The following is a 24,805-nucleotide window of genomic DNA, read 5'->3' as shown; positions in this document are numbered from 1 at the left end:
AGGAAGGAAACAGGAGGCAACTAACAATGGGACAGTCATCTGAGCTATTGCTACCTTTTCTGTAGCAAATGGATATTTTTCTCTGCAGCTCTTGCATTTTTCTAATTCAAATGTTTTTGAGTTTTGTCAACCAATTTGGTCCTATTCTATTCAATTCTTATAAACTTAACATATTGATAAAGAGAATCTCTTGGATGAAATTCATTAAATAAAACTGGGATTGTATTTGGCTTTCACCCAATTATTATTATTATTATTATTAGTATTATTATTATTATTTTATTGCTATTAGTAAGCTCTTTACCTCATCTAGCTAATTTTTTTCTCTCAAAAAAATGGCCCCCAAAAAGCCTCAAAAACAGGCCAACCCTCCCCTTCAACCCCCCCACCTCCCAAAAGGGTGGGAAGCCTTGAAAATGGGCCAAAGAAAATTGCAAAATCCCCCCCCCAAAAAAATCCTAAAAAATGGACCCCAAAAAGGTGTGTGCAGAGACCAAAAAACGGTTGCTTGGTTGGTAGGTAGGTGGGGTTTCAGCAATATTCAGACTATAAGACACACATTTTCACCCACTTTTGGAAGACAAAATAGTGAATCTTATATTGTATAATAGTGAATCTTGTATAATAGTGTATATTGTATAATAGTGAATCTTCTGTTAAAATAGGGTTGATTTTTTTTTACTTCTGACATTTAAGAAAATAATTCAACAGATTGGGAAGATGTTAGCCATTATATTATTATAATCTGATCCACCTGAAGTAAACCATGAACAGGGTACCTTTTGTTACAACCAAGGGACACCTTAGGCCTGCTTAAAAAGGCCAGTGCTGATTTCTGTTCTTCGCTGAGTTGTATGCTGCCCGTTGAATCACACATGAGAAGTTCTTTGATCAGCTGAATCTGTTGTTCCTACAAATTGAGAAACATTAAAAGTAGCTTTATATTACACTTATAGCATAGAAAACGCATATTATGCAAAACCTTCTGAGAAACACAACTATGCCGCTAGCATACTAATCCCTATGGCAAGGCACTTAAACTGATCTCTCAAGTTATAGCATGAGATTAAAACAGCCAAGGGATTGTGTTGGAGCCAATTGCTAACCAGTATAAAAAGCTCATATACTCCAAATAGATTTCTTTCAGCTATAAAGCAATTTGCTGGTATCTTACCAATTCTATTGACTAATCACAACAGCATAGACCATTTTAGTCCCACAAAAGAGAAAAGATGCCTTTTGCAATGGGTAATTGCGGCTATTTTATCTGTGGAATAAACTTATAAATGCCACTTCAAAACTACGATTCATATTAGATAGGAGGGATCTAACAAATAAATGCAGGAGGATCCATTCATCATTGTTAAGCTTTCAAACAGCTTCCTTACCTTACCTTGAGCAAAAGGTCCCCTTTCATAAAAGGACAGTTGGTCTTACCTAATATGCCTCTTCTTATCGGGTGCAGTCAGCATTCAGAATTGGTTGCCCTCGTCCTCTCAGAATGAGGACAAAGTCTATTATTTTTTGCCGGATCCGCCCTCCTACGACCCAGCTTTGACAAATCCAAAGCAGATTCGTTCGATGTGGGTACCAACTGGACAGTCAACAATAGGTAAGCTTCCCATCTAGAACTCGCCAATCATGTGGAGACCGCCATGCAAAAATTCAGGCCAACGGAAGAAACCTCCAAGCCAGTCCAACAAACGAGGAGCATGCAGGAATGGAGCCCTGAAGGGTGGGGCTGATTGCTGGCTCCAACTGATGAGAAGAGGTGTATCAAATAAGACCAATATCCCTTCTCCATCGTGTGTGGAGCCAACATTCAGGATGGAACAGACCAAAAAGAAAAGTCTCCGGGGTGGGGTGGGGGCATAGTCCAAGTCTGATTCAATGTGACACCATGTGGACCCTCTGCAGCACCCTCCATCCAATGCGTACAAATTGATTTTGTAGTGTAGTGTATTAACTGAGAGATGCCCAGGTCGCTGCCCAACAAAGATCTGCCAGATTGCCCAGACCATGGAAGTTGCTGCACTACACGGAACTGACCTTGTAAAGCAAGGACTTTGAGGAAAAAGAGCATTAGAGACTTGATGATCATGGGACATACCCTCAGAATACAAATTGTTATGCCGGGCTTCACGTTACAAGCCCCCAATTAAGTCCAAAGGAGAAATTCAAACACACACATTTGTATAGTAAACAAAGCTGGTTTATGAAAAGTAAAATACTGTCCAAAACGCACTTTTAAGCAGCCAAAATGCTCTCCCACACACAGCAAGCCTTGAATGCTGTGAACAATATAAAACAAAAGCAAAGCAGATAAAAAGCAGCTGTGAAGACGTCACAGCCACCCCCTCCTTCAAGAGTCCTCTCGCTTAAACTTAACTGTGAATTGTTCCACAAAGTCCTTGTAAATCCTGAAGCCGTTCACAAAAGTCTTTGTAAATTTCTGAAGCAAAACCACAAGTCTCTTTCTTTCAAAACAGATAAACTCCCACGCCAAGAGGCAACAACGTTGCCAATTTATCAGCAGCCCCATTAGCCTAATTGCCTCAGCCACAGCTGTTCTCCCTTATTTCTTATAATACTTGCGCAGTTGTTCCTTCCTTGACATCAATCTGTGTCTGCGAACATCTATTAATGCCTCCTCATCTGAACCTAACTATGATGATGGTTCATTAATGGGGTAATTAGCTAATGGGCTGCCTGTAATTACCTCCTCAGTTGATCCTACTTCACTTGAATCTTCCCACAGTCGCTTCGCTGTCGGAAGCTGTTGGCAGTAAAACTGGCCTCTGATAATGTGAGGATTCTCCCACATCAACCCCCAGTCCTTGGAGCAGGAGCTGGCCCAGAGCCAACCACAACACAAATAATTCTTATTTTAATGTGCTGCAGAATTTTTTAAAAATAAAACTAAGTATACTACTAAGGTCTATCAAACCAAGAGATTATAGGTTTATCAGCCATATAAGAAGCCCACATTCATACTACAGTATTATTTTACCCTCTAGAAAAAAAAGGTTTAGATCTATTGTTACATATAAAGGGAAGGATATTTATCAAAGCTGTTACATTTCTCTTCTAAATCTGATGCTACTTTTTGAAAAAGCTCAAAAATGTTACACATACCAACTTTTCACAATCTGCTTCAGCACGCTGTCTTCTTTTGATTTCCACGTCTACTTGGTTGCGTGCATGTTTAAGTTTCACATCAAGAGCACTTCGCTCAGTTTCTGTTTTCATCAGTAAATCTTTGTATCTAGCCATCTCGTGATCCATTTTCTGCCATTTTTTCCTAAACTCTTCGAAATTCTTGGCCAGTTGGATAAATTCTGTGAAAAGTGAAGTTTTAATCCATTTAATTTTTAAAAAATATTTTTTTCCTATTTCTTCCTAAAATATTCTTTCAATTTGATAATCATCCAAATCAGTGATTCTCAACCTGTTGTCGGCAGATCCCGGGGGTGGGGGTCCGTGTGGAAGAAAAGTTGAGAACCACTGATATAAATAGATAATGCCAAGGTGCTAAAAACAAAAACCCCAAGAACCCCAATTATTCAGAACACAATGCAGAAAGAGTTATCTCTAAAAGTAAAGCTTTCCTGACAGTAAACCCAACTGAAGACAGTAGAATTTATTAAACATGAATACAGTCAACACATTTCTCCCTATACAGTGGTACCTCGAGATACGAGTTCAATTCGTTCCGGACCTGGGCTCTTAAGTCGAGCAGCTCTTATCTCGAACGACTTTTCCCCATAGGAATTAATGTAAATAATTTTAATTGGTTCCAGCCCTCAAAAAACTCACAAAGTTAGTCTAAATTATGCAGAAAGACATGTTTTTAATGAAGAAATGTACATGTACATATAAATGAATAATGAAGTTTCTTTCACTTAACTTGTAAACTTTCTTAAACTTTTAAATTTACATATGTTCAACTTCTCTGCCACCCAATCCTGTAGGACAGAGGTCCCCAACCCTTTTTGCACCAGGGACCGGCTTTAAGCGATCAAGAGAGGAATGGGTGAATGAATGGACGGAGGGTGGGAAGGAAGGAAGGAAAGAGGGAAGGGACAGGAACAGAGGAAGGAAGCAAGGAAACTTATGAAAGGGGAGAGTAAGAGAGGAATGAGTGAAGGGAGGGAGGGAGGGAAGAAGGTGGGAAGGAGAAAGAAAAGAAGAAATAGAGGAAGGGAAGGTAAAAGAGAGAAAGAAAAAGAGCAATAAAGAAAGCTGCAAGCACCCCCCCGAGCCCCCCAGGCCGGCTGCAACCTTTTAAAACACGCGCGCCGCTTCGCAGCTGTCTCCTGAAGCCGAACACGGAAGTTAGCGTTTGGCTTCAGGAGACAGCTCCTTGGGGCTTGTATCTCGAATTTGGGCTTGTAAGTAGAACAAAAATATCTCTCCCCTCCCAGCTCTTATCTCGAGTTGCTCTTAAGTAGAGCAGCTCTTATGTCGGGGTTCCACTGTAATCCAATTCAAGGTTCAGGTATTCAGTATACTTCCATGTTAAGCATGATCAGTTACATCATGTGATAAGAAACAATAACCTTATTATAGCAATGTATAGAATATGAACAGATAACTGTCATACAAACAAAACTGCAGTTATAGCAAAACTGAACTGATAATATTACAATCAATGATTATATTATGAAGACAGTCAACAAGGTTTAATGAATATGCTTCATTGATACTGACTAGTATTATAGATATTTGGATTTTCAACTTGATGGATAATTATATAAATATTGATGCAAAGCAGGAGGAACTCTAATTTTTTAGTTGCTCAACACTGCCTGATGTGGATGTAAACTTTCTATCCTGGTAAGTGATTGTCATAAAGCATTGGATAATTTTTCCATTCAGCAGTATTTTCTTCTTAACCCTTCCAACACATTATTACAGACATTGTATTGTGTCTAACACCACATAAACTTCAATTGAACATTTGTGCAGCAATATATAGCAAGGTAATCTGATTTCCTGAGACAATAGCTAAAATAACATAGTGTAACTACTAGAACCAAATTTTAACTACATGGTCCACACTGTTGCCTAGAAACTACAGTGTACAAACCCACTAGTTGTTATGCAGATCAGTTTTTATACATAAGACATCCAACAAATTAACCATGCTTCCTGAGTTACTTTATAGACATTTGTTGGGTGATATGTAAGGGTGGGCTACTGCCCGAAGTAGGAGGAACACAGTGGCGTAGCGAAAATGGAGCTCTACCCCAGAGCACTCAATTTGCACTGAAAGATGTTGAAAGAAAATACATAAGCCATGCCCACAGTGTGGTAGTAAAAATTTTGGTAGCCCATCACTAATGATATGAGAAATTTGGAAAAATTCTCATCTATCTTTCAAGAAAATTACAGAGCAGGAAGGAACCCTTAAATATATTTATTTCTATGTCTGCAACATTTGCAAGTGACTAACATGATTCACCTTCATAACATCCATAAGAAGTGACGACTTACTGTATTCACTGTTGTCATTTAGAATTTCTGCTTGGCACATGAGCTGGTCAAAGAAATTCCGTAAATTCAGAATTGTCGTTTCCATCTTTGTCACATGAAACTGAAATAATTTGGAGATAAGTTTACTTTTATCTTCTTTTACTGTCAGACACAGCCATCCTTCTCAATGATTTCAGATCTCAAAGTCAAGTATAATCATGCTATGGGTTTATAGCAAATTATAATATGAATAACTCAGCCAGTGATTGAACAGTCACTTCTTTACATGTATAAAGTTTTGATGACTGAGATGCCAAACTACATACTTATGTTTTCTTTCAAACTAATATTAAAAATCTTGCAAAAATTATGAACAGTATACAGTGGTACCCCGGTTATTGCGTCCCCGACCATTGCGAACAGGGTAATTTGCGATTTTTGAACCCGGAAGTCAAAACATCATCTGCGCATGCGTGCCCTTTTTTTCTATGGGCACGCATGCGTAGATGGCGCCGGGCAGATCAGCTGCTGGGCGGCTTCCCTGGGTCTTCCCCCTCTTGCTGGCGGGAGGGCGAAGCCCCCCCCCCCAGCACCCGCTCGCCCGCCCTTCGCCCGGGAAGTTCGCCAGGAGTCAGCGGAGAACGGCGCGCCTGTTTTAAAACGATCGGCGCCGGCCGGCTCCAATCGTTTTAAAGCAGGCGCGCCGTTCTCCGCTGACTCCTAAAGCGGGGAAGTTCACCAGGAGTCAGCGGAGAACGGCGCGCCTGTTTTAAAACGATCGGAGCCGGCCGGCTCCGATCGTTTTAAAGCAGGCGCGCCGTTCTCCGCTGACTCCTAAAGCGGGGAAGTTCGCCAGGAGTCAGCGGAGAACGGCGCGCCTGTTTTAAAACGATCGGAGCTTTCCAATGAGTCCCGAAGACAAACGTCAAACTTCCGCGTTTGTCTTCGGGACTCATTGGAAAGCCGCGCGGGTGTTTTAAAACGTCGCCGCCGACACGGGGGGCTTGCTAGCACCCCCCCAAACCTGGGTTGGGGGTTCGGGGGGGTGCTAGCGAGCCCCCATGTCGGCGGCGACATTTTAAAACAGCCGCGCCGCCCCCAATCTTCGGCTCCTCGCTAGCGCTGCGGAAGTTAAAAACACCATCTGCACATGCGCAGATGGTGTTTTTACTTCCGCAGCGCTACTTCGCGAAAACCCGCTCGTTGCGGGGGGTCCTGGAACGGAACCCTCGCAACGAGCGGGGGATCACTGTATTTCAAAACTGTGCACAAAGAGATTCATGAAATTATATAAGCAATGTAGGATTTACAGTTTGAAATAGGCAATGGAAAAGGCTACCAGCCCACAAAAAATAATGTCAATTGTTCTGTACAGTAGCTGGAAATTACGATCTAGGTACAATCCAATGATCTCTCATAAATCTGAATGAGTTATGTGAGATTGAATTCTCCCCCTCCAAGGCTGGATAATGAGCTCAGACCTTGGAAAAATAAATTCAGTTTAAAATAGAATGGACACAAAATATTTTAACAATACTATATGTTGCTTATAATGAATCTGGGTATCAACCTGTTTAAAATCTAAATTAAAATCTATAAATTCATACCACTGTAAGAATCACCTTTTAATAAACATTTTAATGTAAAAGTCTGAAACCAACCTGAATCATTACACGTCTTACAAATTCATATATTGCTATTAATATTTGTTATCACTACAATCCAGGGAAAATATAATTTCATTTTCATGTAATGGAGAAAATATTGCCCCTGCTTCTGGAAACATCTAGGCATAAAACCTCACTACTTCAGCTAATTAAAAAATTAGCTGATTTTTTCCCATTACTTTTTTGAACAAAAAAGGTTTTAAAACATAAAACAAACAACTTTTAACATTCCCATTTTAAAAACTGCTCGCAAAGCTTTTTGTGTGGGAGATTTCAATTCAAGCCCTTAATTTTAACTCTTAAAGTCGTACATGGCAAAGGGCAGTTATTTGAGGGATTGCCTTCCCCAGAAAACATCTACTTGTCCCATCAGGTCCATAAGAAAGGGTATATTATGGGTCCTGTGTGCTAAGGAATTCCATCTGACAACATTCAGGAGATGAGCTGTCTCTATTGTGGTATCCACCCAATAGCTCAGACTTATATAGATAATCCTCGACTTAAAACAGCTCTTTAATGACAGTTCAAAGTTACAATGGCACTGGAAAAAAGTCATTTATGACCAGTTTTCACACTTATGATGACTACAGCATCTCCATAGTCACATGACCAAAATTCATATGCTGGGTAACTGACTCATATTTACGGTGTGTGCAGTGTCCTGAAGTCACCCGATCAATTTTTTGCAACCTTCTGGGAAGCAAAGTCAACGAGGAAGCCAGATTCACTTAACAACCATATTACTAACAACTTCAGTGATTCACTTACGGTAACTATCTTAGTTAACAACAGAAATTTGGGGCTCAGTTCTTAAACTGAGGTCTTGAATCATGGACTACTCATATACTACTCCATAATGCTTTATAGCACTTTATAGTGGTTTACAATATCAGCATATTGCTCCCAACAATCTGGTCTTGATGTTATGGAACTCGGAACAATAGAAGGCTAAGTCAATCTTGAGTGGTTAGGATCAAACTCCTGGCTGTGGACAGAATTAAGGCTGCAGTACTGCATTCTAACCATTGCAGCGCCATGATTCCTCATCCTTCTAAGGTAAGATTGGCTGCAACCCTGATATTCCAGAAATTGTGGTTTTGCCAGCAGGTTTGGGGATCCCATTTAAGCAGAGAGTCCAAGAAATTACTACATTGAACGTAAGGTCTTGAAGGTACTTACCTGTGGTTGTTTTAATTGTTTAATGTTTTTAAAGTTTGTTTTTAATCATTCAGTGCTGCATTGAGTCACATTCGTGATAAGTCTGGTAAACAAACAAACAAAAATGTGATACAGCATTCACCAAGATAGCCCTCTATTCATTGAAACTGATCAAATGAAAAGGTAGAGACTATGGAGGATCTTTAAAAACACGGAAGTCTCTAGGACAGGTGTTTACATTTGTCAGGATTAGCTTGTTCCCAAATTAGATATTATTGGCCTTGTCATCAAATTGAAGGACTTTCCAATTCTCTTTTGAATAGCTCATGATGCCAACTACAGATATGCAACTCTTCCATACCCAGTAGTTAGTCCCAGTTTTCATGTTTATTTTTTCATTAATAATTTACTGAGCATTAATGATGTAACATTTGAAGCTTCTTTGTCACTTATGGATAGTATATCTTTGTATCACCCCCCCCCCCCTTAAAATAAATGATTCCTTTTTAAAGGAATAATAAATGATTTTTTTTGTCTGTTCTTCCAAAACCAAGTCACTTGTAACCTTACATAAAGCTAGCAGGAGAGTTTTTCAAGAATATAACACTGGTTATAGTCAAAGAGTACAGCAGTGAAATACTTTTGTAATGGCTTTTCATCTCTCCTACATAATCAGAAATATTTATATTCTTTTGTGACTAGTTATTTATTCCAGCTGAACTTGCTGAGGAGTCTGACAAGAACTAAGTTATATTTCTTTATGGCATTTTGGCTAGCATTTGTTTTTAAATAAACATTAGTGTAAGATTAGAATAGTTTGTAGAGGTATACAAATACATGGATATTATTAATACCTGTAATACCTTATTCTTAAATTCTGTAGTGTATGAGGTTCAGAATTAAAAGCTGTGTCTTCCCAAAGAACATCTGGTTTAACCTGCTGAAAATAAAAGAGATTAAATGTTATCTGTTTTGCATATTTGCCACTACTAATGAAATAGTATACAATATACTACAATGCAGGTATGCAAAATTATTCCAAATCAAATTATATATAAAGTAATGAGGTCACACAATTTCCTGTAGAGATGTTTATTAGCTTATATTTTGTCTACAATGTTTGCATGGATCAGTTGGAAACTGAAATATTTCTGTCTGTGCTCTAGTTAAAGCTATTAAACTTCAAAAACTAAATGTTACACATAACTGATTCCAATTGAGTTTCAAGAGCTAGTCACTTCAGCCAGCTTCACAAAGTAATTTATTAACAGAATAAATATATGTACCTTAACCATATCAAAACATAAATACTAATATATTAAAGTATAAGAGGGCCAAAAGAAAAAAGGTGTTTTCCTCTTTGTGGGGAAAGCAAATTAGGAAAGACTGTTGCCATCTATTCTACTCAGAGAAAATAGCACAAATATACAATCGCATATTACAAAGTCTTGTGGATTCTGTCTGAAGAAGGAATAAAGCATTCCTTGGGTGCTTATTTTATAAGAAAAAATGACCCTGATCAATGGAAAAACAAATATTTTACCATATTAAAACTAGCCTGCATCAAATTTCTTGACTGCCTGGAGTCTAGACCATTAGATGTTGGCTGTTGATCCTAAAACTCAGAAAGTATCATATCAATATCTTTATTGCTTGCTGAATTGTTGTCATTAGTTTGGTCTTCTTCATAGAAACGGTCCTTGGTTAATGATCACTCATCAACAATATTCCACAAGATTCTGCACTGGTGCTGAAAAGGGATTTATTTATTCGACTTCTATGCCACCCAATCCCGAAGGACACAGGGTGTCTTACAACAACAATAAAAATACAATATAAATAGAGACAAAGCGATAAAAAGAAGCCAAATATTATCTAAGACTAAAAGCATTATCTAAAACTAAAACCCAATTAAAAAGTTATTTTAAAAAGGATAGTCACAATCATATACATGCACACCATTCATAAAGTTGGCCATCAAAGATGTAAATTTATGGCCCTCAGGCCTGCCAGCAAAGCCAGGTCTTCGTGGCTTTACAAAAGGCCAGCAGGGTGGGAGCAGTACGGACATCGGGCGGTAGTTGAGCCCGGGCAGCCACAGAGAAGGCCCTCCCCCATGGTCCTGCCAACCTACATTGCTTAGTCGATGGGACCCAGAGGAGGCCAACTCTGTGAGCTCTTATTGGTCTCTGGTAGGTATGTGGCAAGATATGACCGTTCATCGGAGTTCTGGTGACCTTGTAATCATGGAGTCACCATTTGCAACATTATTTGCCAAATTCTGACAAGCAAAGACCACGAGGAAGCTGGAACAAGGTTGCAAACAGCAAGCATATGATGTTCTCAACTAAATTTACAGTAATTTATGACCTCATCACTTAGCAATGGCAATTTCAGCCCCAATAATTGTGATTAGCTGAGAACTACCTATATTTCTCACAAATACCAATCTCTTTTTCACTGTCCTCCATGATTTTCATTACCAGAGCTTGTGAATGTTCCAAAGGTGCTTTTCCAAGAGGCTATTGGACTTTTTTGTTTTTCTTGAAGATGTTTCGCTTCTCATCCAAAAAGCTTCAGAGATGAAGAAGCTTCTTGGGTGAAAAGTGAAACATTTTCAAAGAAAAACAAGGAAGTCCAATGGCCTCTTGAAAAAGCACCTTTGGAGCAGCCATAACCTGGGTGACTGAGAATCACCAGAGACAGAGAGCCTGTCTATCATTTGCATTTTCAAGTATTAGTGTCATAAGCATAATGCAAGTGGATTGATATTTCTCCAATTTTAAAATCATACTCATCTTCTTCTGATCCTGTATATACAAGGTGCGTTCCAAAAGTAATGCAATTGAATTTTCCGCGCCACTCCTATTGATTGGAGTGGAACTGAAGCACTTGGAGTAGGTGGGAGTGACGCTAAGCTTTGCCGCGAAACCGGTCTCAGTGCTCTCCAAGCTGTGGAAGCAGCAGGACGTCAGTTATTGTAAACCTCTGCATGCCGACTGTGTCACAAAAGAAAATAGAATCGACAATCGAGCAACGTTACACGATTAAGTTTTGTGCTAAACTGAAAAAATCTCTTGAAGAGACTAACAAAATTATTTGTGAGGCTTACGGGGACTCTGTTCTGTCCTACTCACAAGTTTCGAGGTGGTTAAACGCCTTTAAGGAGGGTTGGGAAGAGGTTCACGACGAACAACGCTCTGGGCAGCCGTCAACCAGCAAAACTGACAACAATGTGGCTTGTGTTCGACAATTGTTGGACTCTGACCGTCGATTGAGTATCAAGATGGTTGCCAATGAACTGAACTTGTCGTCTACTGTTGTGTTTCGCATTGTTACTGAAGATTTAGCGATGAGGAAAGTGTGCGCCAAGCTCATGCCCATGATGTTGTCAGATGACCAAAAGACCAACCAAGTGGAAATGTCAAGTGAACTTTTGCAACGTATAGAAATTGAACCTGGTTATTTGGACAATGTCATCACTGGTGATGAAACCAGGGTTTTTTTACACGACCCAGAAACGAAATGCCAAAGCTCTGAGTGGCACATCGACCAGTCCCCCAAGTCCAAAAAGGCAAGAATGAGCAAATCAAAAATGAAAACAATGCTCATTGTCTTTTTCGACAATAAAGGAGTGGTCCATAAGGACAGACAGTAAACACTGCCTACTATGTGGATGTGCTGGAAAGACTCCGAAAGAGAGTCATCAGAATGAGAAAAGACATCTCTGCTACCTGGCAACTCCATCACGACAATGTGCCTTGCCACAACGCGCTAGAGTCCGTGAGTTCCTGACCAAACACCAGGTGCCAATGCTCCCCCCCCCATGACGTCACCCCAGCAGACTTCTTTTTGTTCCCTCGGATTAAGGCAGCCCTGAAAGGAACCCGTTTTTCGTCCACAGAAGAGATCCAATCAGCCATGACAAAGACCTTGCGAGAGATCCCCGAAGACGCCTTCCAGAGTGCGTACCGGTCATGGCAGAATCACTGGAAAAAAATTTGTAGAGACCCAAGGACAGTACTTTGAAGAATTTTAAGTAATTTGTGCAAACTCTGTGCAGTGGCTGTTCAATAAATTACTTTAAAAAAAATTGCATTACTTTTGGAACGCACCCTGTATACTGTATACAGGTTGAATAAATAAAAGAATAATATATAGACTTGTGTTTTTATTTTGCCAAACTGGAATCAGTCTTTTTGACCATGTTCTATCTGAGCTGTGGCTTTCTGTTCTGCACATAGCATTCCCAGAGATCTTGTGGAAGAGTCAACTTCATTTCTGATGTCTTCACAGATATCATTGTAATGTCACTTGTTTCTAACAGCTTTTTGAAATTTCCTGAGATCTTTTGCCTTTTTTGGCTTTTCTTCTAGACAATTTCTACTATCCGTTCTGACATCTAGTTTACTGTACTTCCTTCTGTTTCTTAAACTTCAGCAATCTTTTTTCATATTTATCTTTAACAAGCTGTTATATTTCCTTTAACAGTTGCTCTTATTTCCTATCCATGAAGTTCAAGATTTCAAATCAATCCCTGAGGTTCTCCTTGAAAGGTGCAGGTTCAACATCTCATGGAAATTGGTTGATGTTCTCCTGCTTATCTGACATGATATCTGACATGATTTTTTTATTGTGCAGCCATGTGATTTTCTTGATAAAATTGGTACATAAAGAAATGGTATACCATTGCATTCTCCTGCATAGTATGAAATGATGCTTTTGTTACTGACAATGAAGTGATAATCTGCATCCATCATCTCCATACATCCCAACAGAGATACTTTCTTATTTTAGCTGGAGAATTGGGATGATTTTCACACCTTGGGTGACCTTGCTGAGAAGTCTATGCTCTTGGCGCATTTCTGGCATTCTTCACTCATCCCTCTAGGAAAACCTCCCTCTGACCTACCATAATGAGGGAGCTTAGCAGAAATATGTCCTAGAGGCTTAACACAAATACTGCATTAATAAATAATATTGTTCAGCGTTATTAATCACTAAATTACAGTGTCACTAAACTTTATAGAAGTATTGTCTTAGTTATCAGTAGTTTGGAGTCAGGCTACATACATACATTTAATAATTATAATTCCTCAAACATAGGCCAGCTTTAACGGCCACAAATTGTCTTGATCCATTCCATTGCCATTATTTTCTGTGTACTTTTTTTCTTTTGACCTTTATTTTTCTCACCACTAAAACATGTTTTCTCTCCATCACAGCTACCAATCAGAATCATTACCATTAATGTTTTCCAACCTGCAAATATATTCTACTCTATTGCCCTTCAGAGTTCTGGACTTCAGTTCCTGCAACTATTAGTTTGTTATATTGGCTAGAAAACAGCAGTGGGCTACAAGCCGGAATGCTAAATTGTGCTCGCCGTCGCGGATGGTAAGCTGCGGTGGCGAGCGCAATTTAGCATTCTGGCTTGTAGCCCACCGCTGCTAGAAAATAAGCAAGCTATATATTCAATGAGTATCAGGGTGGAAAAGACTACGTATATCAAAACAAGGCAAATAATTTAAAGAAAAGTATATTTAACCGTTCCCTTCTAAAATATTAATTTAAAACATACCTGTTTGCATAACTAGTTGCAGCCTTTTAAATGACAACATAAAACCTGAACACTTCCTGCCAAATGAAAAAATATATTGCTTCAAAAATTCCCATGTAGTTAAAAATAGATATTTCTTTAATGGGAAGATATATACTACTAGATATTACATATGATCTATAAACCTTGATGGAGATTGCGTAAAAATAATGAGAGCTGGAAAGTATGAAGAATTTTGAATATTTGTAGCAGCCCAAGGAGTCAAAACTGTTACTCTGCATGAATGACAGCTACTTTAATAACCAATATAGTCAGGTTGTATGTCCATTAATATTAAATCTGAAGATATATAAATATTGCAAGATTAGAAAAAACTCAATGAATCAAAATTCTGCTTACACGTGAACTAAATTGGCCATGAAAGTATATAATTTGGGAAGTGTGAAGCAAAAAAACAATTGAGCTATTTCTTTTGGTACCTCAAATCATTAGCAATTTATACAGTTTAATAAATAGCTTTGATTCTGGTTTTCTTCACTCCCGGTTCGTTCAGGAGCACACTACGTGGGTGTGCAGTGCTAAAATAAATCTGGGAATGAGCAGAAGAAAAAACCAAGATGGCAGCACCAAGAGAACCGGCTTGGGGCCTGGCAGGTCTAGGTCGCTGTCGATTCCAGCAACCTAGGCCAAGTTACTACCAGTTCTATATGACCAGTCTGAACCCATCTCTGGTGTGTATGTGTTTATGCAGGTCCACTTGAGTAAGCTATAGGTGCTCACATGCAAAGCCCCCTTGAGTGGCATGTATGCATGCCCATTTGTGCAAATGGAGCTGTGTGCACTTGCATGCACCCATCACTCATACAAAACCATCCCCCCCCCCTTTCCAGGTCATGAAGCCATAAAGGTTGGGGACCTCTGCTCTAATCCACTCTCGTCTAATCCAGCTCTTCTTTAAATATTCTTAAATCTAACCATCTTCTGAATATGTTTCAAATAGTTCAAATTCAAACCTTTCAAAGCAGATGACAGAAAAATGATAGGTAGTTTCATATGATAAGTGCAAATGTATGCCCATTGTAAATTTGTATCTCTCATTAATATACTGTATCCATTTGTCTTAGAGCTAAAGAAAAAACCCCCACAATATTCAAACACACAAAAGCAGTGACAACTAGTTGTCTTACAAGTCAAAGCTAACCTCTCAAACTGAAAAAAATATTTCAGTCGCTATCTTCCAAATGAGAAACATCTTTAGGAATGCTGAGATTCAGATGTTTTGTGAGGTCACAAACAATTCTGAGCTCAAATTAGAATCTGGTCATATAAAATGCACACAACCTTTGTTAGAATTTAAGCTAGTGATTTCGCATTTTATGCAACATGAACATACCATAAGTCAGTATTGCAGCTTCCTAATATCTTTCTGCAGTAAGCATTGCAGCTTCCTAATATCTTTCTGCAAATTTTCACTGCTTGACACTTAGCTAAATTAGTAGAATTAATTAGGCATATGTAGAAGCATGTCCAAGATTTTATTTGCTTTGGGATAAAGAAAAGTATACAACATGCAGAAAAAGAATAAAAAATAGTAACAAAGTAGATTAAAAACTCAAGATAAAAAGAAATACAGTACAGTTAAAGTGTCTTGCCATGATCTCCTTCTAGGACTCAGAATGTGGCTCAAAACCCCCTAGCTGGCTTTTGTGCCTATGAAGGAACCAGTACTCCTGGTATTCCTGTTTCTAATCTAGTGCCTACACAAACCTGGCTTAGTTACATTAATTCAGCACTTTAAACATTTAATTAAAAAAAACCCCAATGCTGCATAATAATTCCAATTATTCTACTAATAGCAGCATTTTCTAAATAATAGTTTTCATTCCAATCAAACAAAAATTAGACTAACAAATACACTATTAAAATGCTTCTATTCCTCCACGTATCTTTCTTATAAGACGATCATAACCTATTAGAGAAAATGACATGTAGTTAGTTACGTTTACTCAAGTTTTCAGCCAAATAATTTGTTTTAAGTAGGTCAAAATCAGTATTATCTTAGTTTATAACAATATACAAACAATTCTATAGATAGTAAAACTAAAAGTACCCCAATAGTCTGTAGAAAATAAGTTGATTTTTGCTGAAATAGGTGAATGGACAACCATAACACATTATGCAGTTGTTGAGAATATTAAATTTTAATGCCTTAATTTAAATAAAATCTAAGTAAACTACAGTACAGGTTATCTACTTTTTGAAAGCTATTCCAGGGTAAATATCTATTATGCTTTGATTTTTATTTCCCTGAAAATAAGAACCTGTCTTATTTTTTATGAACCCTGAAATAAGCACTTGGCCTTATTGCCATGCACTCAAAAGCTCAATTGATATTATTATCAGGGGATGTCTTATTTTGGGGGGGAAACAGAGTATATTTAACCCTACTGTTTTGTTCGAAAAAACTCCCTAATCTTCTGTTCCCGGGTCACATACGACCCAGACCGAAAACCCTTCATTTGAAGTGGTTATGTTTGGTCAATTTGAAAACTTTTTTCACCTGGAAACAAGTTTGAACATTTCTCCACACAATGGAATGAAAATTGAACTGGAAAAATTAATCCTTATTGGTTTATTTTGCACATAAATGTGCCTCCCCCGTTTTTGTGAATTTTTTTTCAATTTATGGATAGTTTTGCTTGCAAAATGCATTCTATTTTACTAAAGCTGGTGTGGGATTGGTAGCTTGAACATTCCTGCACACAATGATATGAAAATTGAAATGAAAAAAGTAAATCTTATTGGTTTATTTTGCTGATATAATGCATGCCCCCACTCCACCCCCGTTTCTGTGAAATAGTCTTCACTTTATGGATAGTTTTGCTAGCAAAATGCATTCTATTTTACTAAAGTTGGTATGGGATTTGTAACTTGAACATTTCTGAACATAATGATATGAAAATTGAACTAGAAAAATTGATGCATATTGGTTTATTTTGCACATAAAAGTATGCCTCCCCCCGTGTTCAATTATTTCAATTTATATAAAAATTATGCTGTTAATTTCAAACTTACATACTTTTTTTTAGTAAAATGGATTTCTTTCATAAAATTAGTTCTCTGGCTACAATGTGGTTGATTTTCAAAAGGATATTCCAAATATTTCTAGCCAAATATGTATAAAAAGTGACAATAGTGGCACACAGCAAGGCCGAGGGGGGGGGGGGGCTTTGGCCCTTTTGTGGCAAAGATAAACCAATAAGAACCATTTTTTTCAGTTCATTTATATTTTTCTTATGTTCAGGATTGTTCAATTTAGTATATCAAACCTTTTGGGGGGAAATTCCTTAGGGATTTGTAGCCTTAAAAAATATAAATTGACACAAAATTCAGAAAGGATGGGGGGAGGGGCTTTTTGATCAAAATAAAAATATGTCTCAATTTTTCCAGTTCAATTTTCATATCATTATGTTCATAAATGTTCAAACTAGTTTTCCAGTTGAAAAGGTTTTCAAAAAGATCAAATTCAAGTACCTAAAAAAATTATTTTTGGTCCGGTCATATACGAACAGAAACAGACTCGAAGTGATGATTTTTTTTTGCCCAGAAAACAATTAGCCACCACCCCAAAAATATTTTTTTGATGATCAGCATTGTTAAATTGAGTAAATGAATGCCTAAGATTTTAAAGAATATTTCGGATTTGGAGCATAAAAAAATAAAGTGAGAATGGTTGCAAGCAGCCGAGGGGAGGGGGAGGCCTTATTTCTGATTTTAAAAAACCAGTAAGAATCATTTTTTTCAGTTCCTTTATATTTTTCTTATATTCAGAAATGTTCAAGCTACCAATCCCACACCAACATTAGTAAAATAGAATGCATTTTGCAAGCAAAACTATCCATAAATTGAAAAACCTTTCACAAAAACCGGGGGGGGGGCATGCATTCTATCAGCAAAATAAACCAATAAGAATTACTTTTTTCATTTCAATTTTCATATCATTGTGTGCAGAAATGTTCAGACTACTTTCCAAGTGAAAAAAGTTTTCAAATTGACCAAACATAAGCACTTCAAATGAAGAGTTTTCGGTCCGGGTCAGGGTGACCCGGGAACATAAGATTAGGGAGGGGGGTTTTTTCAGCAAAAAAGAAACCCCCCCACCCACCCCCGAAAAAAATTCTCATAGAGAGAACCCCTGAAATGATGAAAAGTCATGATATTTCTAGTTTCAGATATGCAGGGAAAATTTTTTACAGGGACTCAAACTTGGCTTCGGGTCACATACGACCCGAATAGAACAGCGGGGTTAAATCACAATTGCAGAGCAATACCATAGTAAGTCAGCAAGAAGAAATCCATGATAAATTATGCCATTCTTTATTTTTTTTGGGGGGGGGGGAAATAAATAGTGCATGCAAGTTTCTACCTACTTTTTTGTCCTTTTAAAAACATGTTGAAAAAATAAGAACTCTTTGAATATATTAGACCAGAGGCCCGCAACTTTTTAAGCACCCGGGATTGGTTCCGTGGAGGTTTTCAACTATGGTTTTTGCATGCTGCCTGCAACCTGCATGTGTGGTCCATGGTCTGGGGGTTGGGGCCCCTGTATTAGACAGAGGGCATTTCCTGATATGTCTGTTTCATTTCCACTTAAGAAGTGATGGAACTCTCAATGTAACTTAAGGTTTTCTGTGCTTTGTTAAAGAGCCTCCTTGCTGGAGAAGGAGAACCACGGTAGTCAATAATTGTCTTTTAGTATGGCTGCCAAGAATTCAGATTGAAATTATATTTATATACATTTTTAAACAAGTACTTTCCCTCAATATTTATATCTACTGGACATAAAATCAGCATGGGATTTTTTTAAAAAATAGATACACTAAATATAAATTACCTAAAGATCATAAATAAGATCATGCTTTATCTTGGTCTTCAAATCATAGCTGGGAGCAATGTAATTCAATTTCCTACTCACTGCAGGATTTACTACATCTCTAATGAGGAAACATGAACCACTGTACTGCCAAGCCAAGTCCCATTCCTTGCTTTTGCTTTTCGTTTTTCCTACCCAGAATGATTGCCATTACAAGCACTTTGAGTGTGGTTTCTTAGCCAACTGTGCTACCTAACCTATACAATGGTACCTCTACCTAAGAACGCCTCTACTTACAAACTTTTCTAGATAAGAACCGGGTGTTCAAGATTTTCTTGCCTCTTGTCAAGAACAATTTTCTACTTAGAACAAGAGGCTCCGAAACTGTAACCGGAAAAGGCAGGGAGAAGCCTCCATGGGGCCTCTCTAGGAATCTCCTGGGAAGAAACAGGGCCAGGAAAGGCGAGGAGAAGCCTCCATGAGGCCTTTCTAGGAATCTCCTGGGAGGAAACAAGGCCTCCACCCTCCCTGTGATTTCCCCAATCACACTCATTATTTGCTTTTACATTGATTCCTATGGGAAAAATTACTTCTTACAAACCTTCCTACTTAAGAACCTGGTCACAGAACGAATTAAGTTCGTAAGTAGAGGTACAAACAACCTGATAAGTAGCCAAAGTCCAGATACATTATGTCTACATGTCACCTGATCTATAAAGTGGTAAAGTTAGCCTGTCGCACAATCTGTGATAAAGCCATGCTGGCTCCTGTAAATCACCTATTCAAGTGCTGACTAATGTAGCGTTGATTATCTGTTCAAGGATCCTACTCAATATGAATATCAAGCTAGCAACTTTGCTGTTTCCCAGATTCTCATTCTTTGCCTTCTTGAAAATAAGGACATATTGTCTCTTGGTCCTGAAGACTTGGAATTCGTTCAGACCAGCAGTTTTCTTGGCAAAGTTTTTCAAAAATGGTTTACCACTGCCTCATTCTTAGGATTGATAGTGATTGTCCAATGTCATCCAGCTGGCTTTGTATCTTAGATGTGATTCAAACTCAGGGGGTCATGGTTTCTAGCCAGAAGCTTTAACCACTACACCAAATTGGTTCTTAGTACAGTGGTACCTCTACCTAAGAACACCTCTACTTACAAATTTTTCTAGATAACAACCGGGTGTTCGATATTTTTTTGCCTCTTCTCAAGAACCATTTTCCACTTACAAATCCGAGCCTCCAAAAAGGCAGGGAGAAGCCTCCGTGGGGCCTCTATAGGAATCGCCTGGGAGGAAACAGGGCTGGAAAAGATGGGGAGAAGCCTCTGTGGGGTCTCTGGGAGGAAGCACCCTCCCTGTGGTTTCCCCAATCGCACGCATTATTTGCTTTTACATTGATTCCTATGGGAAAAATTGCTTCTTACAAACTTTTCTACTTAAGAACCTGAAGAACTGGTCACAGAACGAATGACGTTTGTAAGTAGAGGTACCACTGTATGTTTATAGATCATTCCTACTTTTTTCTTCTTAAAAAACGTGACTATGTATTCAATATTTTTTTTCAAAGATTTCTTCTTTTTCTTCCTGAATACTTTTCTTCTCCAGGATTTCAAACCATTCAGAGCTTATCAAAATCGTATTTTCTGAAATCCACTATATACGGTAGGTTTGGCTCATCTTAGGTCCTTCATAAATATAACAGATTTAAAAGTAACATTCTATTAAAATTAAAAAGGTAATCTTTTGCCCAAGATACTAATCATTTCTTCTACCAATTACCTCACCTTGATGAGAATCACTTCAGGATAAGCAAACCCCCTTGTTCTGTCTTCCATTTTGTGAGAAATAAAGCTGTTGGTGAGAGGACAAGAACTATTGTGCCTGTACCTCTTAGCAGATTAAATTAATAGTGGTTTTGGGATTAATTGAAATATCCATTATTATTAAATGCTTATTTAGAGAATCACAAATTTAAAATTATAATGTCCCATGGTTTTACAGTTATAAAGAAACAAAGGCAAAACATGATTTTCAATTCCTACATTCCCGTAGCCTCAAGAACTTATACTAGATAAGGGCTTAAAAGAATGTATTTTCTAAAAACACAGAAAAGTAGGTGTTATCAGATACTGAAAGTAATAATTGCAAGATTGCTGTCCTTAGGCCACAGGATTTGGTGTAAGAGGGAAGTGAAGGAGTTATTATTGTTATTGATCAGAAAAGGAATAGGAACAAGAAGCATCAAAACTTACATTAGATAAACTGATTACTAGCATTTCACTGATTTTACCTCCCAGGTTTTATTCTGTTTGTTTGTTTGTTTATTTATTTATTTATTGGATTTCTATGCTGCCCCTCTCTGAAGACCTGAGGTGGCTCACAACAAATTACAGTATTATCATCCTCCAACATAATAATTGGCTATCAATTATTCTAATGTATTTAATCATGCCACTGTTTCAGAATGACTGTACTATACATTTAAAGTACAAGTCAGATTAGGGTACTCATTAAAGCATCAGGCTAGAGCTCTAGTTTTGCCTTAAATACAACACCAGGTGCATAACTTTAGGTCAGTCACTCTCTCAACGCTAAGGTGGAAATGGCAAACCACTTCCAAAAAACCTGCAAGGACTTGTCCAGGTATTCATCAGGAGTCAAATCTGACTTGAAGGGACAATAAACAAACAAAGCCCATTTAAATCACTGCCCAATTTTCCCTTTCACCTTTGCCTCTGAGCTCTTTAAATGTACCCCTTAGTTTTGTTTCCCTAGCACCTCTTTTGACCTCCCCTTCAAAATTTGATTCTGGCTTCTATAGTCCAATGAAACTGTACTTATCTAAATGATTACATCATCCTCAAAAATACAATGACCTCAATGTTTTCAGCACTGCCACTTTCAGTACCAGCTGACACATTCAACTGCTTGCTACAATGCTTTCCTACCAAATTATTTAATATTGGGTGGAGGGAAGCTTTTGCTTTTTTTTTCTTCCACTGGCATTCCTTAAGGATGTGTTTTGTATCCTGTATATTCTCTCTCATATCCATTAATTTAATCACTTTAGAGGTCCTACATCAGCACCTAGATACCTGTAGCTCCAATGAAAGAACATTCAGCTTCCATTCATCCCCAAATCTCTTTACGGCCCGATATATTTGTTTAAATATTTCACCATTAAATCCAAGAACAAAATCACCTTTCCTTAAGCCCTCCTTCTATATACTGTATCAACCAAATCAGTCATTAATACCCCCCAAAAAGGAGGAATTCACCATGTCCAACATCAGTTTCATGTTTTTTCAGCTAATGAATAGAATAGAATTTTATTGGCCAAGTGTAATTGGACACACAAGGAATTTGTCATTGGTGCATATGCTGTCAGTGTACATAAAAGAAAAGTTTGTCAAGAATCATAATGTGCAACACTTAATGATAGTCCAAATGACCAATGTTCTTTCCCATTTTCCTATCCAAAGTCAACTGACATAACTGGACCCTTTTCAGTTAGCTTTATACCTGGCTACAGCACAGAAACTGCTTTGGTCACTCTAATGATCTCAGGCGAGCCGGAGATGGGGGTTATTCCTCCATCTAGGTGCTACTTGACCTCTCAGCTGCTTTCAATACTCTTGACCATGGTACCCTTCAGCAACTACTAAGGGAGTTGGAGGTACTGTATTATGGTGGTTGTCCTCCCACCTCTCTGGCTAGTTGCAGTCGGTGTTGATAGAGGACAGAGTTTGACCCTAGACACCTCTTTTGCAGATTGCCTCAGGGTTCGGACTTCTCTCCTACATGAAACCACTGGGTGAGATCATCCAACGACACAGGGTGAGGTATCAGCAATATGCTGATGACACCCAGTTATTTATCTCCACACTGTGTCAGTTCAGTGAAGCAGTGGATATGATGTGCTGACGCCTGGAGGCTATGAGGGTCTCGATGGGAGTTAACAGGCTCAGACTTAACTCTGACAAGACCGGGTGGCTGCGAGTATTGCCTCTGAAAGACTATATTGACTGTCCATCCTTGGTTCGGGGGGGGGGGGGGGGAGAGAAACTGCCCTCCTTAGAACAGATTTGCAATTTGGGTGTCCTCCTAGATTCACAGCTAAGATTAGACCAATATTTGACAGCTATAACTAGGGGGAATTGCAACCCTACTTGGATCAGGAGGCTCTTCTCAGTCACTCATGTCCTTGTCACCTCATGGTTAGATTATTGCAACATGTTCTATATGGACATGTTGGAACCAGTTGCATCCTGAGATCCAGCCTACCCCAGCCTACTGGCCTTCCAGAAAGTGGTAAAGACCTGGCTTTTCTGACAGACTTGGGCCATTGATCCTATGATGGTAACCAGCGAGATCCTGCCATGAATAGTATACAGAGGTTCAACTGCTTGTATATTGTAAAGTGTTTTTAAACTGTTTTTAGAGGTTTTGTAACGTTATTGATGTTTTATATTTTTCCTGTGAGCCGCCTAGACTCCCTGGGGAGTTGGGTGGCATAGAAATTGAAGAAATAAATAAATAATCACCTCCCATCCTGAGCAGACCAGATTAAATTCCTTCCTGGGTTTTTGTTTACTCCTTAATCTAAGGTCATTACTCCTACCTTTGAAGTCCTCTGAAAGCTTGCTTTGGTCCTTTGCTCTTTCAGTGCTGCTGCCTTTGCATACCTAAATGGCCCCTGCTTTTTATTTTAAAATGACTCACTCCCTCGTGCCTCCTTCGCCTTCAACTCCCTCCATCTCTTCCCAAACCTATTATTTCTGTATTCTTCTCTCTCAGATCGTATTCCTGAGAATAAACCTCACTGGAACAATTTCTATACTCCCCTGCTCTCCCACCTCAAACAGATTGCAATCCGCATATTCCAAGGAATCTTGCAAAAAAAAAGGATTATTGCAATAGATTAAAATTTCTGTCAATGGTAAATATAGAATAGATGGCATAATTGGACTAAGAGGAAGAAAAAGAATTGTGAAACAATGTGAAGTGACAAAAATATGGAACTTTGTAAACATATGAAACAAATGTATATGAGTCTTCGGAGAGGGGCAGCATACAAATCTAATTAATAATAATAATAATAATAATAATAATAAAATATAATAATAATAATAAAATAATAATAATAATAATAATAAACAATATTGTACAAGGCATAATAAGTAGTAACGACCTCAACGGGTGTAGAACTGGGTTAAATTTTTGTGATGCTTAAAAATGAAAAGCAATAAAAAAACAATAAAAAAATAAAATTTCTGCCAATTTTGGATTTGTATTTGGTTCGTCGTCCGTTACGCCGTTTCGTAAATCTCTCCCCTTCTGAACAAGAAAACTTGTGCAAGACTGACGGTTTCGATGTCGGTAAAACCGCCATACCCTGTTTGGATGAGGGAAGCCCGTGCAATTTATTTTTTTAAAAAATAAAGGTCGTCACTCGTCAAGATTCAGGACGGTCATAAAAGCAACCCCAGCCTTCTTGCCCTTCATGGAGCCGGGGAACTCCCGGGAAATTGCAGCGCCCGTTAACAAAGGCAGCCCGTTGAAAAAAACGAAAAGTTTTCTAGACACTTATTCCCAAACGCTGCCTGAAATCCAGCCGGTCTTCCGCGCCGCTTTCAACTGCCCCACCCCCCCCCTTTTAACTTACCAGGAGGCGCGTGAGGGGGAAAAGGCCGTTTGGGATCCCACCGGATTAGGGCGCTGCATCCACTCCAGCAAGAAACGGCTTCGCCACCCACCCGCCGTTCAATTTGAATCGCAACCACCGTTTGCCTCTCCTTAATCGTGATTGGCTGAGCAGTGCCGGCGTAGCCGAAGGCAAATGTGACGTCACCGCGACATTTGTCTTTTTAAGGAAGCTTGCTTGGCCAATCGCGATTAAGAAGCCTTAGGGCGCCTTCTTTCTTAAGGGCACGATTGCCCATACTTGTCCCCCTCCCCCCACCCCAGTACAGTATCGGTACCTAATAGAGGGTGTTCCTCTGAGAAAAGTTTTACCCAGGATCGGCGGGGGGGGGGGGAGGGGGGGAGGTTGGGAAGTTGCCCCCTTTCTTTTTAA

At 38.7% G+C, this 24,805-nt stretch overlaps 1 protein-coding gene across 6 annotated transcripts in view; it reads right to left on the bottom strand.

Annotated features, from left to right (window-relative positions):
* The window catches only part of RACGAP1 (Rac GTPase activating protein 1), a 39,476-nt gene extending 14,934 nt beyond the window's left edge, over positions 1 to 24,542 (bottom strand). The window contains exons 1-6 of one of the 6 annotated variants that reach the window (XM_070740537.1): positions 24,395 to 24,542; positions 9,164 to 9,240; positions 8,322 to 8,403; positions 5,497 to 5,596; positions 3,136 to 3,338; positions 780 to 910 (exon numbers count right to left, since the gene is read on the bottom strand). In XM_070740537.1, coding sequence (XP_070596638.1) covers positions 780 to 910; positions 3,136 to 3,338; positions 5,497 to 5,581 — 419 coding nt within the window. In that variant the 5' untranslated portion in view covers positions 5,582 to 5,596; positions 8,322 to 8,403; positions 9,164 to 9,240; positions 24,395 to 24,542. Of the gene's footprint in view, positions 1 to 779; positions 911 to 3,135; positions 3,339 to 5,496; positions 5,597 to 8,321; positions 8,404 to 9,154; positions 9,241 to 24,394 lie in introns of all 6 variants that reach the window. The other 5 variants (XM_070740538.1, XM_070740540.1, XM_070740541.1 and 2 more) reach the window with 5 other exon arrangements.
* Between the last annotated feature and the right edge of the window lie 263 nt (positions 24,543 to 24,805).

Source organism: Erythrolamprus reginae, chromosome 2 (assembly GCF_031021105.1).
Source record: "Erythrolamprus reginae isolate rEryReg1 chromosome 2, rEryReg1.hap1, whole genome shotgun sequence".
Classification (NCBI taxonomy): Eukaryota; Metazoa; Chordata; class Lepidosauria; order Squamata; family Dipsadidae; genus Erythrolamprus; species Erythrolamprus reginae.
The sequence above is the reverse complement of the archived record's forward strand: the minus strand, read 5'-3'. Positions and strand labels throughout refer to the sequence as shown.